We start from the raw sequence: 12809 nt of genomic DNA, 5'->3' as shown, positions 1-12809 counted from the left end.
CTTCCATCACATCAATAATTCTCAAGATTTACCTGGACAACCTTTATCACTGCTCTCAATAAAACCAGCACTGTTAAGCCACTTAATATTTACTTAAACTGTTTGTGGCGTTCTCAAGCTCATAAAGTTCTAAGCATGAACGTTCTAATCACTTCGCCGGAACGTGAGAGACACACACACACTGCAGCTTCGCCTCATCATCCTCACCGCGCATGTACAGGACCGAAGGGGCGGGGCCGATGACAAAAGGGTTTCACTAAGACGGTTCGGTTGAGTTGCAGTGACGTCACATGTGATGGACGCGAGTGACGCTTACGTAGGACGTTACTGGCAAAATAAGAAGAGAAGCGAACATGGCTGCCCGGAGAGGTAATGTCCGGCTCGGTAACAAGCTTTCCGTACCGAGTTATTGTTTCCCTGTTCGTTACAAAAATCTGAAAGTGTGTTTGTTAAAGGCTTTAAATGGCTCTGTGCAGGTTTTACATAGTCACTTTAAATATATTGTAGCTGAGCTTCACACCCTGTATTGAGTAGAAGGTCAGTGTGACTGGTGGTAAATCCTCCTTGCAGTATTTAATAAGCTGTAACTGTATGTGTTACCCTAGTGTCCTTGTTCTATGAGTTGTGTGTATTAGGGATTGCTAATGTGCATATCTGTGTAATATGTATAATAAGTATTGTTGGCCAGGTCCCATAAGCAGAGGTTGCTGCTATGATAGAGGCAGTAATGTAACACAATCCACGCCCTGTGTCATTCAGTGACTTCAAAGTGAAAGTCTTATGTTACCTATGCAGATGAATCCTTTAGTTTATATATAGTCATGACGGGGAATGTTTTTCTGAGTTTGATTACCCAAACTGCTAGGAGAAACCCATGGTGTTTGTGGCCACACCTGCTCTAAGTTAAACACGAATTGTAGATTTTATAAAAAGTTGGGGGGGATTACTCATCTGTGTGAAGTATTAGACTGAGAAATACACTGCTTCTTGCTGTTTTACCTTTTATTATCCCACTGTTTTCTGCAATTTGTTCCTTATTGATAAATGTGTGCCACCCCCGCCTTTGTTTCCTTACAGTTCTTTTGGCTTGTCTCCCCTTTGTTGCCGCTCAGATCTCTGCAGGGGTTTTCCTTATTTGTTTTCCCCCTGCATTGTTCTCTACAGTTGCAACTAATCACCATCTTTGGAGCCAAGTTTCTGTTCCATCATTTAGAAGACAAGTCTAAGGCATAGCGGAGGTTGAGAAATGGGTAGACTCCAAGTTATGGAATGGACAAGGGACTACAAGAGTAAAGAAGCTCTTAATATGGAAATTTAATTTTTGTATCTCTGTTGCTGTCCCTTTTACACACTCTCCTGAAACACACAAGACTAAAGCCTAGCCCTCTCACTGTAACTAAATAGATTGCAATTTAGTAACGTGTTGATGCAATTATAGCTTCAAGGAAGGTGTGGAATTATTTGAGCAGAAACATATCTTTTTATAATGAAACAAAAATAACTGTAATAAAGCAGGTGAACAAAAGAGACATAACATGAAATAATTCAGATCATATACACAATGCACCAAAACAAAAAGGGACAGCCTAAACTTCATAAGGACTTTCACTCCTCCATGACGACATCACGGAGCTGGTGGATGTTAGACGTTGCACTCCCCCACCTTCCGTTTGAGGATGCTCCACAGACGCTCAATAGGGATTAGGTCTGGAGGCATGCTTGGCCAGTCCATCACCTTTAGCTTCTTTAGCAAGGCAGTGGTCGTCTTGGAGGTGTGTTTGGGGTTATCATATCGGAATATTGCCCTGCGGCCTAGTCTCCGAAGGGAGGGGATCATGCTCTGCTTCATATGTCACAGTATATGTTGACATTCATGGTTCCCTCAATGAACTGTAGCTCCCCAGTGCCGGCAGCACTCATGCAGGCCCAGATCATGACACTCCCACCACCATGCTTGACTGTAGGCAAGAAACACTTGTCTTTGTACTCCTCACCTGGTTGCCACCACACACACTTGACACTAATTGAGCCAAATAAGTTTATCTTGGTCTCATCGAACCACAGGACATGATTCCAGTAATCCATGTCCTTAGTCTGCTTGTCTTCAGCAAACTGTTTGCGGGCTTTCTTGTGCATCATATTTAGAAAGGGCTTACTTCTGGGACTACTTCCATTCAGACCAATTTGATGCAGTGTTTGGCGTATGATCTGAGAAATGACAGGCTTCCCCACCCCTTCAACCTCTGCAGCAATGCTGGCAGCACTCATACATCTACTTCCCAATGACAACCGCTGTATATGACGCTGAGCACGTGCACTCAACTTCTTTGGTCGACCATGGCGAGGCCTGTTTTGAGTGGAACCTGTCCTGTGAAACCGCTGTATGGTCTTGTCCACCATGCTGCAGCTCAGTTTCAGGGTCTTGGCAATCGTCTTATAGCCTAGGCCATCTTTATGTAGAGCAACTATTCTTTTTTTCAGATCCTCAGAATTCTTTGCCATGATGTGCCATGTTAAACTTCCAGTGACCAGTATGAGAGAGTGTGAGAGCGATAACACCAAATTTAACACACCTGCTCCCTATTCACACCTGAGACCTTGTAACACTAACAAGTCACATGACTCCGGGGAGGGAAAATGGCTAAATGGGCCCAATTTGCACATTCCCACTTAGGGGTGTACTCACTTTTGTTGCCAATGGTTTAGACATTAATAGCTGTGTGTTGTTATTTTGAGGGGACAGCAAATTTACACTGTTATACAGGCTGTACACTTACTAATTTACATTGTATCAGAGAGTCATTTCTTCAGTGTTGTCACATGGAAAGATATAATAAAATATTTACAAAAATGTGAGGAGTGTACTCACTTTTGTGAGATGGATGTGTGTGTGTGTGTGTGTGTGTGTGTGTGTGTGTGTGTGTGTGTGTGTGTGTGTGTGTATTTTAATCACACTACAATTCAGGATCGTACTTCAATAAAATTCAGTACTAGACAATTAAAGTGATGCATATATTAATATCCATATAATTAAGAAAAAAGTGGAAAAGTGCTACTTGTAAAAAAAATGTAACATATTATACAAACAAATTATGTCATCATTGGCATCTAATAATGGTGAAATTTACTCATATACCAACAGGTGAAAAGTGCTTGCAAAAGAAGTGAGGGTGTAGATGTCAACCAGCGCCAATGATTGTAGAAAACCTGTGAAAAGTTAAAAAGAAAAATATTCTATATAATCTAAACAACTTTTTGAAAGTTAAAAGTTAAAAACTGGGTCAGATCATATTCTTCGTTTAGGACTCCGTGTATCAAGGTTTTCTAATCCAATGGGCTACCTCTGTTACCTCACCTCTCCTCAGAGACTCTATGACTTGCCCAACCAATTGTATGAAATTTGAGTTGGAAAACCTTGTTCCATGCTTCAACAAAGTGAGCTGGTAGGGCCAATTTAAAAAGATCTGTCCTGATAGTAGATTTATGTTATGACAACCTCTCTTTCAGGTCAAAGGGGCTTTTTAAAACCTACACCACATGTGTGGTGTGTAGTGTCACAAAATTGTTTACTTAGTGGGGGCTTTTTTTTTTTTTTTACCACTATGAGGGTAATAAGACATTTCTCTCTGGATCATAGAATGGCAACAAACCCCAATTTCTTTTGGAACAGCTAAGTGTGAATCAAAGGCATTTTTTCCCTAACCAGTTTGCCCCTAAGAAAATGATATCTCTTAAAAGCCAGCATGGGTTTATCAGCAATCTCTGGAACATCTGGATGGCAATCCAATAGAATGTGCCAGTGTTTGTTGATAATCCTTTTAATGTTAGAGGAAAATGTACCATAACGTGAGATGAATTTAATTCTAGTACTGTTCTCCCTCTTTAATTTTGGCAAAAGCAATTATTGTCTTCTTTTTGTTTGAACTTGTCTCAATTATTCATTAAATTAGCTTAGGGGATACCCTCATATCTTAAATTTCTGTCATCTCACATAGTTGTCAATCAGCCTTGTCAGCCAGTGATACCAATCTTTTGACTCTCCTGTACTGGATTTTGGGAAGAGCTCTAAAAACAGAAGGGTGGTGAAAACTGCAAAATGCAAAATCGATTTTCTCTGTAACGGTTTACTAAAAATGTTGGTTTTAAGTTTCCCCCTGAATTGATCATCAAAACTTGTAGACAGGGGGAAAAGGTAGTGTTCTAGGGTCAACCATCATAATAAATTTGCTTGAATAGGAGCAGTTGTTCAGAAAAAATAATTTAGAATTCCAATGAGCCACTTCACAACACCAGGCATGATTGATTAGCCATTTTGTATCAGACTCTACTGTTATCTGGCTAACTGCAGTTCTAAAACAGTAGAGTGTGACCCTATATGGCTGCTCAACCAGATAAAGTGAACGAAAATATAAAAGTCATGTTCTCAAGCAGAGCATCATTTAGGAGACCTAGAGTCTGATAAACTCCTGGAAACACCTCTAGTGGCTGTCTAATAGACAGCAACTAGTGACTGTCTTAGCATTGCAATGTTTTACATTGCAGGACTAAGATGGACAGGTACACTGCACCCAGACAACTTCAATGAGATAAAGTGGTCTGGGTGCCGGTAGTGTCCCTTTAAGTCTGATAAAGGTCTAATAAAAAAAGGTTGGTTGAAATATTGTCACAATGCCTGAAACACAAAGCACACTGGGCTTTTCTCTTTACTATTGCACATTTTATGCGTTATCAGTGATCTTACGTGCTTGACTTTTTTTCCTATCGAATATAGTCAGAAATATTTACCCCGAATGCAAGAGACTTTTGTTTTGTTTTTATGTGTCTACTGGAGTTACTGCATAATCATTTTGAAAGTTGCGGTTATCCAATTGCTGGTGGGAGGGCACAGCACATATTTCCCAGAGATTCTAGAATCTAGAATATATTTGAGTTCTGCATTCCAGAAGATCAAGTTATAAATGTAACATCCCAACTTTTCATGCATACATTTTGTTTTCTCTTTAAAGATCCCAGCAGTGATGATGAGTCATATGAAGTTTTGGATATAACAGAATATGCTAGGCGTCATCATTGGTGGAGCAGGCTTTTTGGACGAAACTCTGGGCCACTAACAGAGAAATATTCTGTTGCTACGCAGATTGTCATGGGTGGAGTGACTGGCTGGTGAGATTAGATTCTAATTGTTTTTAATAATTATATTTTTTTAATGTACTTTCTTGTAGAAAATTAATAAATTACATTATATGTTAGTTACCTGAAACTATTACTAAATTTCTTCTGGATACTAATAAACATAACATACACATGCAGTAGAAGTTCTGAATATTGTGTACCTTTCATAGTGACTGATTAGCTTCAGTGCCTATTTAAATATGTATATTCTGCATTTTTAGGTGTGCAGGGTTTCTCTTTCAAAAAGTAGGGAAGCTGGCTGCAACGGCCGTAGGCGGTGGATTTCTTCTGCTTCAGGTAAGCATGTGATCTGTTAAAATGTATATTTTTTTGTATATAATTTTTGGTGTTTCACTTATTAGTCTTCAGTACCAAGCTAAATATGTCCAAATGTATTGTTACAAAACTACATATGCTTTAGAGTTGAATTTTCCATAAAGTATTGGAAAAATAGACACAGCTGTTAAAGTTGAAATCTCATGGGGTTAACTTATATGATTGTACAGCCAGTGCAATGTATACCTTCCAGAGAGATATCTGTTTGCTTGTTTACATCCCATGGAAATAAATGTAATTAATATGTTTAATTTATAAATTTTCTCATTAAAGAAATAGTCTATCCATCTCTTATATTTTTGTTATGTCCTTAGATTCACTGTGATGGCGTATACAAGTTAACAATTAAATTGTTACTTTCAAGTTAACAACTAAAGAATACAACTAAGGGATATAAAAAAATGCCCACCAGATAACATGCCCACAATGCACTCTCCCAAAAAAGTGCTAAAAACAGAATATGAATATTATAAAATTACTCTAGATATGTGAATTATCATTTATTTTTTGTATCTTAAAACATGTACTGTTTCTTTAAGGAATTTGTTGGTAGCCTTATGTAGACAACAATGTAAATCATTGCCGTTTTTGAGAAAGACAAGACTAAGAGTGCCTCTAGTGGCTGTTAATCAGACAGCCATTAAAGGCACTTCCTTGTGGCTAATGAACTTTGGATTCCTGACGCTGGACGTCCTCACCTCCACCTGTTGGACGACGCAGATTGTCGAGGGACATTGACGCTAGAATTGGGTAAATGAAAAAAGGGGTTTTAGCCCTTTATGAGCTGGGTACAAGGGAGGGGGCACCAGACGATTTATGAATATCCAAGAAACACGATTGCCACGCAACTGTGTTATTTAATGATTGCTAAATGTTTAATGGCAGAAGTTTAATTAGATTTTCCTATCCGAATAGTAACCTAGGTGTCCAAATTGAGAATTGTCGGGAATTAAAAGTGAATTTCAAATGTAAGACCAAAGATTCCAAACTGGATGCATATTTGACTGTTTCAGTATTTTGGCCTTAAATAAGAAATTAATTTTGATTTCCCAACCCTTTTCACTTTAGTGAATAACCTTATAAATTAGCCAAGCATTATGTCAGAGCACCTATATTGACAATAGTTAACACATTTTGAGATTAACAGGAGAGGTTGTAGACTTTTATTTTTTGGGGAAACTGCAGTATTTACATTTGTAATCAGGGTTCCTCTTGTGGCTGTCAGAAAGCCACAAGAGTGACTTCATTTGATAATTGAAACCCTTCATTCGGCACTGACAAACGCGTTAAATGATTTTCATAGAGAAGTATCCTATTGGTGCACATGCTCAGTAGATTTCCACTGCTTCAGTCAGACCAGATATCATCCTAAAGGATGATCTCAGAAGTGGAGAAGCAGGTGCCTAGCAGAGACTGCCCGCCGCTGGATAAAAGGTAAATAAACATGTAGATGGGTTTATTTTTTATTTTTTTATTTTCTAGTATATCCTAAAAATAAAGAGATGTAAATATATATACTTGTGTTTTACGTGTATGTGTGTGTGTGTGTGTGTGTGTGTATATATATATATTCTTTATATATATATATATATATATAAATATATTCCTTGATTTATAAATGTTTGGCATGCTTCACAAGTATTGAGTTTTTTGTTGCTTTCTTTTTGCTTGAATTAAGTAATAATTACATGATGTTTTGCTTTTTAGATTGCCAGTCATGGTGGCTATGTACAGATAGATTGGAAGAGAGTTGAAAAAGATGTTAACAAGGCAAAAAGGAAGATAAAAAAGCAGGCTAATAAATCAGCACCTGAAATTAACACCTTAATTGAAGAGGTAAAAAGAAATGTATGTGGATTTTTATTTTATTTTATGAAATAATATAATATGTATACATTATTATTATTTTGTAATCAGACTATATGTTGCATAATTGTTATTTATTGAACTATTGTGAACTTATCACTCAAGGACTCTTAATGTTACACTTCTATCTACTGAAATTCACTTGTCAGATGTTATGTTGCTAAAGTGAAAGTACTAATTAGACAAACTTATAAGGGCAGCACCTTTCCCACCCCCCCAACAAATGCGTATTTCATAAATATAGTCAGTACTTACCTCTCCCTCCACCACGAGCGGTGGCTGTAGGGACTTGGATGTGTCTATGGAGGGATCCCTTGTGGTCACGGGATCCTCTATAGACATCAAAGCTGTACTCTCACATATGCGCTAGAGTACAGCAGTGACGTCTGCTCCGAAGAGGACCCGACAGAAAAAGATGACGGCGCCCGCAATTAACTCCGTCGCTGATCTTTGTATCAACCTACATTCAGTACTCCATAATGACTAAGAAAATATCTGATTTTTTTTTTCTTTATTGCAAATACATTAAATAGCAATAACTGAAATATCACATTGACAATTGTAAAGCTTTTGCTTAAGACATCCAGCGATAGTTTTTCAGCATGCATGTAATAACTATCAGATTCACACAGCTGTCTATGACCTATTGTTGGACTGCCCCACTAATGAGGAATCCAGCAATAGTGGGGTCTTGCTAGAATCATTCAGAAATACATTGTAGCAGCACGTTTGGCTATGGACATGAAGTGTATTTAATCAGTTCGGTGACTGGGACATAAACTCTGTCTTTTTGTCATATGCGGGTTAAGATTCCTTTGGTGTCCTCAAAGGTGAAGAATGGGGATATTATTAGTAAAATTAGCAAGATAATTTTCAACTGGGGCAAACAGCCTGTTTGCGGGCTGACATTTGTAAACACTCCCATTTCTGAGGAAAGGCAGTGTTTACAAATGTTCTTAAGGCCTTCGTTAGTGGCTGTCACTCAAACAGTAGTTATATACCCTTCCTAGGGTGGACCTGAACTCTTTGCAGGGCTGACATTCGGCGTTTTCAAGTTCAGCATGAACGCGCCAAACACTTTCAATAGAGATGCATATCTATGAGGAGATGCTGATTTGTGTAGAGCAGTGGTTGATTAACATGCGCACTACCCCCTATTTGTCTACTGGGCATCATTGGACAGGCTGAATTAATCTGTAATGATTATCTCAGTTGGGAGGAGTAGCAGTTACTGCAAGACCTGCATAGCGGGAGAAATATTGTAAGTAAAACTGATGTATTTAATTTGTTAACAGGGTCCCAATAATCTCAATATATATTTGTATTCCTAACGTTAGGAGTTAGGTTGTTTTTCCTCAGAATTAAGTGGTTTATGCTGTAGGCTTTGTGGGAATATTTAAAGGGACATTCCAGGCACCCAGACCACTTCTGCCCATTGGAGTGGTCTGGGTGCCAACTCCCACTACCCTTAACCCTGCATAAACTGCAATAATTACCTTGCAGTGTTAACTCCTCCTCTAGTGGCTGTCTACTAGACAGCCACTAGAGGGCACTTCCGTGTTTAAAGCACATGAAAAGTGTGCTATAGCGTCGCTGGACGTCCTCACGCTATGTGAGGACCTTGCAGTGTTAACTCCTCCTCTAGTGGCTGTCTACTAGACAGCCACTAGAGGGCACTTCCGTGTTTAAAGCACATGAAAAGTGTGCTATAGCGTCGCTGGACGTCCTCACGCTATGTGAGGACCTCCAGCGTCGCTGAAATCCCCATAGGAAAGCATTGAAAGCATTTTGTAATGCTTTCTTATGGGGAGGTCTAATGACCTCGGCGGGGGAGGAGCGTGGGCGGACCCTGAACCAGCCCCAAGGTCATCGGTGCTGGATACAGGTAAGTAGCTGAAGGGGTTTTAACGGTTTGTATTCCTGGCACTGGAGAGTCCCTTTAACCCTTTAGTGACCAGACTGTTTTTTTTTTTTTTTTTTACCGTTAAGGACCAGGGCTGTTTTAACATTTCTGCAGTGTTTGCGTTTAGCTGTAATTTTCCTCTTACTCATTTACTGTACCCACACATATTCTATACCGTGTTTCTCGCCATTGAATGGCCTTTCTAGGGATACCATTATTTTCATTATATCATATAATTTACTATAAAAATATTACAAAATATGCTGAAAAAAATATATTTTTTTAGAAATACCCAATGTTAACATGGTTTTAGTTTTTTTTTTTTTGCAAGTTATAGGGCTATAAGTACAAGTAGGACATTGCTGTTTAAAAATATATATTTTTAAAATGTATCAATAGTGACATTGTAACGCTGTTATCTGTCATAAATCTCTGAATCACACCTCACAAGTGCATGTTTTTTTTAAAGTAGACAACCGAGGGAATTCAATATGGTGTATGTCCAGTCTTTTTTTAGTAGCCACGTAGTCACAAACACTGACCAAAGTTAGCATTTATATTTGTTTTGTCTGTTTAAAAATGCAAAAAACAATTATGAACGCTAACTTTGGCCAGTGTTTGTGGCTAAGTGGCTACTAAAAAAGACTGAACATACCCAATTTGCAATACCTTGGGTTGTCTTCTTTTGCAAATGGTATGCCATCAAGGGGGTAATTCTCCTTCCTGGGCTACCACACGCTCTCAAAGGCAACATAACCAATCTGGCAAATTTCAATGTGGAAAAAAAGGGAAAATCAAGCCTTATATTTGACCCTGTAACTTTCAAAAACACTATAAAACCTGTACATGGGGGGTACTGTTATACTCTGGAGACTACGCTGAACATAAATATTAGTGTTTCAAAACCGTAAAACGTGTCACAACAATGATATCATCAGTAAAAGTGCCGTTTGTGTGTGAAAAATGCAAAAAACTTCACTTTCACTGACAATATCATCGCTGTGATATGTTTTACTGTTTTGAAAAACTCATATTTGTGTTCAGCGAAGTCTCCCAAATATAACAATACCCCCCATGTACAGATTTTATGGTGTTTTGGAAAAGTTAGAGGGTCAATATAGGGCTTGCCCATTTCAGTTTGCCAGATTGGTTTGGTGGGTCTATGTTGCGTTTTGAGACCATATGGTAGCTCAGGAATGTGAATTAACCCAATTATGGGATACCATTTTCAAATGTAGACAAACCAGGGTTTTCAAAATGGGGTATGTCCAGTCTTTTGTAGTAGCCTCTTAGTCACAAACGCTGGCCAAAGTTAGTGTTTTTATTTGTTCTTTGCATTTTTACTGGTGATATCATCGTCGTGATAAGCTTTACTTTTTAAAACCACTCATATTTGTGTTGAGCGAAGTCTCCCGATTATAACAATAACCCCATGTAAAGGTTTTATGGTGTTTTGGAAAGTTACGGGGTTAAATATAGGGCTTGCCAATTAAATTCTCTGGACTGTCTGCCTGGGTTGTCAGGCAGGTCCCTCAATATATATATATATATATATATATATATATATATATATATATATATATATATATATATATATATATATATATATATATGTGTGTGTGTGTATATATCTCAAAGTACACTTATAATAAAATCATATATATGCATTATATATGTATGATATATTATAAAATGCTTTAATAATTTTACAATATATATGTACAATATATATATATTTTTTTTTACACTTTAGGTGTCAGGGGGACTGCCTGACAGCTTAGACAGTCCCCTTGCAGGCAGCTTCATAGACTCCTCTTACGGCCATGTGATCATGGTGATCACATGGCCCTGGTGGGCCGGGGTGGCCGGAGCTGCTGCAGGGAGACTGCTGGGGTCTCTGGCAGTCTCCCCCCGCCCGGGAACGCCGGTCCAGGTAGTGTAGAGCTCTTATTTCCCGCGGTCGTTAAGGGGTTAAAGAAACTCTATGGGGTCAGGAATACATGTCTGTGTTCCTATAGTGTTACAACCACTATTTAGTTGGCTTGGATTCCCCACCCCTCTCCAAATTGGAAAGAGTTAAAACATTTTTTTTCCAGTGCTGGCCCCGCCTCCGATCCTCCTCTTTGACTGACATCATTAAAATTGATCGCCATGGAAGCGGGGTGGGGCCAAACACCGGCCAAGACAATTAGCATCTCCTAATAGAGATGCACTGAATCAATGCATCTCTATGAGGAAATTCCAGTGTCTCCATGCAGACCATGATGACACTGAACAACCCCAGGAAGCACCTCCATTGGCCATCTGAGGAGTGGCCACTGGCCACTTATTATATCAATTGTAATAAGAGACAAAATAATACTTTCCTCTAGTCATAATACTTTTAATTCTTTTGTATGAGATACATTTTATTTTTTATTTTTCACTATAAACTTGACATAAGAAACATAGAATTGGGGTATAGTTAACATTTTGGCTTCCTAAATATAGTGAGTAATTCTTTCCTATATATAGGAATCCGTTAATTCTAAATGTTTTATACAAGGAAACAAAATAAAATAAAATGTTATTTCAGTGAATATTTAAGTTGTTCTGATCTTTATTTGTTTTTCTTTACAGTCTACAGATTTTATCAAGCAGAACATCGTTGTGTCTGGTGGATTTGTTGGAGGTTTCTTATTAGGTCTTGCCTCTTAAAGAGCAATGTCATGGAAACAGCAAGAACTATGACAAAGACTCAGAAATTTGTTTGTAAGAAAAAGTATCGTCAGACACACCACTGAAGTAAAAATGGGAAATGCTGATCCGTTAATAAAGACACATTTTTGTTTTATTTTTCTAAGTGGGTTCTCCTGTAGATGCTTAACAAAGTCTAGAGTGCTTGCAAAGTCTGTGCCTACATTAAATGGCTGACTTTTGGCTACTTGAGATATGAACGTTTATTCCTTGCACTGCTGTTCCTATAATGACATCAAATTCAGCGTGGGTTACAGTTTTTTTTCCCATATTGTTTATGATGCCTGGCAACCTTGCTAGATTCCTTAATATTCATGTTAGATCATAAATATTTACTTTTTATATTTATTAAATATGTGGGGTTTGTTTTCCTCCTAACCAGTGCCAAAGCTATGTACTGTATTTGGCAATCAAAGCCCTATTGAAGAATGTTATTAAAAATAAAAAATTAAAACACTGTGTGTATTATAGATTATTTAGAAATAGTATAGATCAAGGCTGCAAAAATAAATCTCAGTATATGGTAACATTGCGTAGCTTTTTCTTATTAGGTTGTCAAAAATTGTAGTGACTTCCTTTTATTTTTGTTTTGACCCTGTTTGATCCTTACATCCATAAATTGTTCTCATTCAGGTTCCTATAGGTTTAATCTGTACATTGTTTTTAGAATATACATATATACAACCAAAATTTATTCCTCCACATTCAAAGGGTTATCCTTGAATGGATAGGAGAGCTGTGCACAAAGCCCTCCTGCCTGCAAAAAGCATGTGATGCAGATCTTACAGCATAGTAG

General features: G+C 38.0%; 1 protein-coding gene across 2 annotated transcripts; it reads left to right on the top strand.

Moving 5' to 3' along the window:
• Positions 1-270: 270 nt before the first annotated feature.
• Positions 271-12470, top strand: FUNDC1 (FUN14 domain containing 1). 2 transcript variants are annotated; one of them, XM_063444270.1, is made up of 5 exons: positions 271-369; positions 5007-5163; positions 5394-5469; positions 7216-7344; positions 11897-12470. In XM_063444270.1, the coding sequence occupies exons 1-5, from the start codon at positions 354-356 to the stop codon at positions 11972-11974; spliced, it is 456 nt and encodes a 151-aa protein (XP_063300340.1). In that variant the 5' UTR covers positions 271-353; the 3' UTR covers positions 11975-12470. The 2 variants fall into 2 exon arrangements, with proteins under 2 accessions (XP_063300340.1, XP_063300339.1); XM_063444269.1 differs by having other exon boundaries at positions 7216-7356.
• Positions 12471-12809: the final 339 nt, after the last annotated feature.

This window comes from Pelobates fuscus, chromosome 1 (genome assembly GCF_036172605.1).
Source record: "Pelobates fuscus isolate aPelFus1 chromosome 1, aPelFus1.pri, whole genome shotgun sequence".
Classification (NCBI taxonomy): Eukaryota; Metazoa; Chordata; class Amphibia; order Anura; family Pelobatidae; genus Pelobates; species Pelobates fuscus.
The sequence above is the reverse complement of the archived record's forward strand: the minus strand, read 5'-3'. Positions and strand labels throughout refer to the sequence as shown.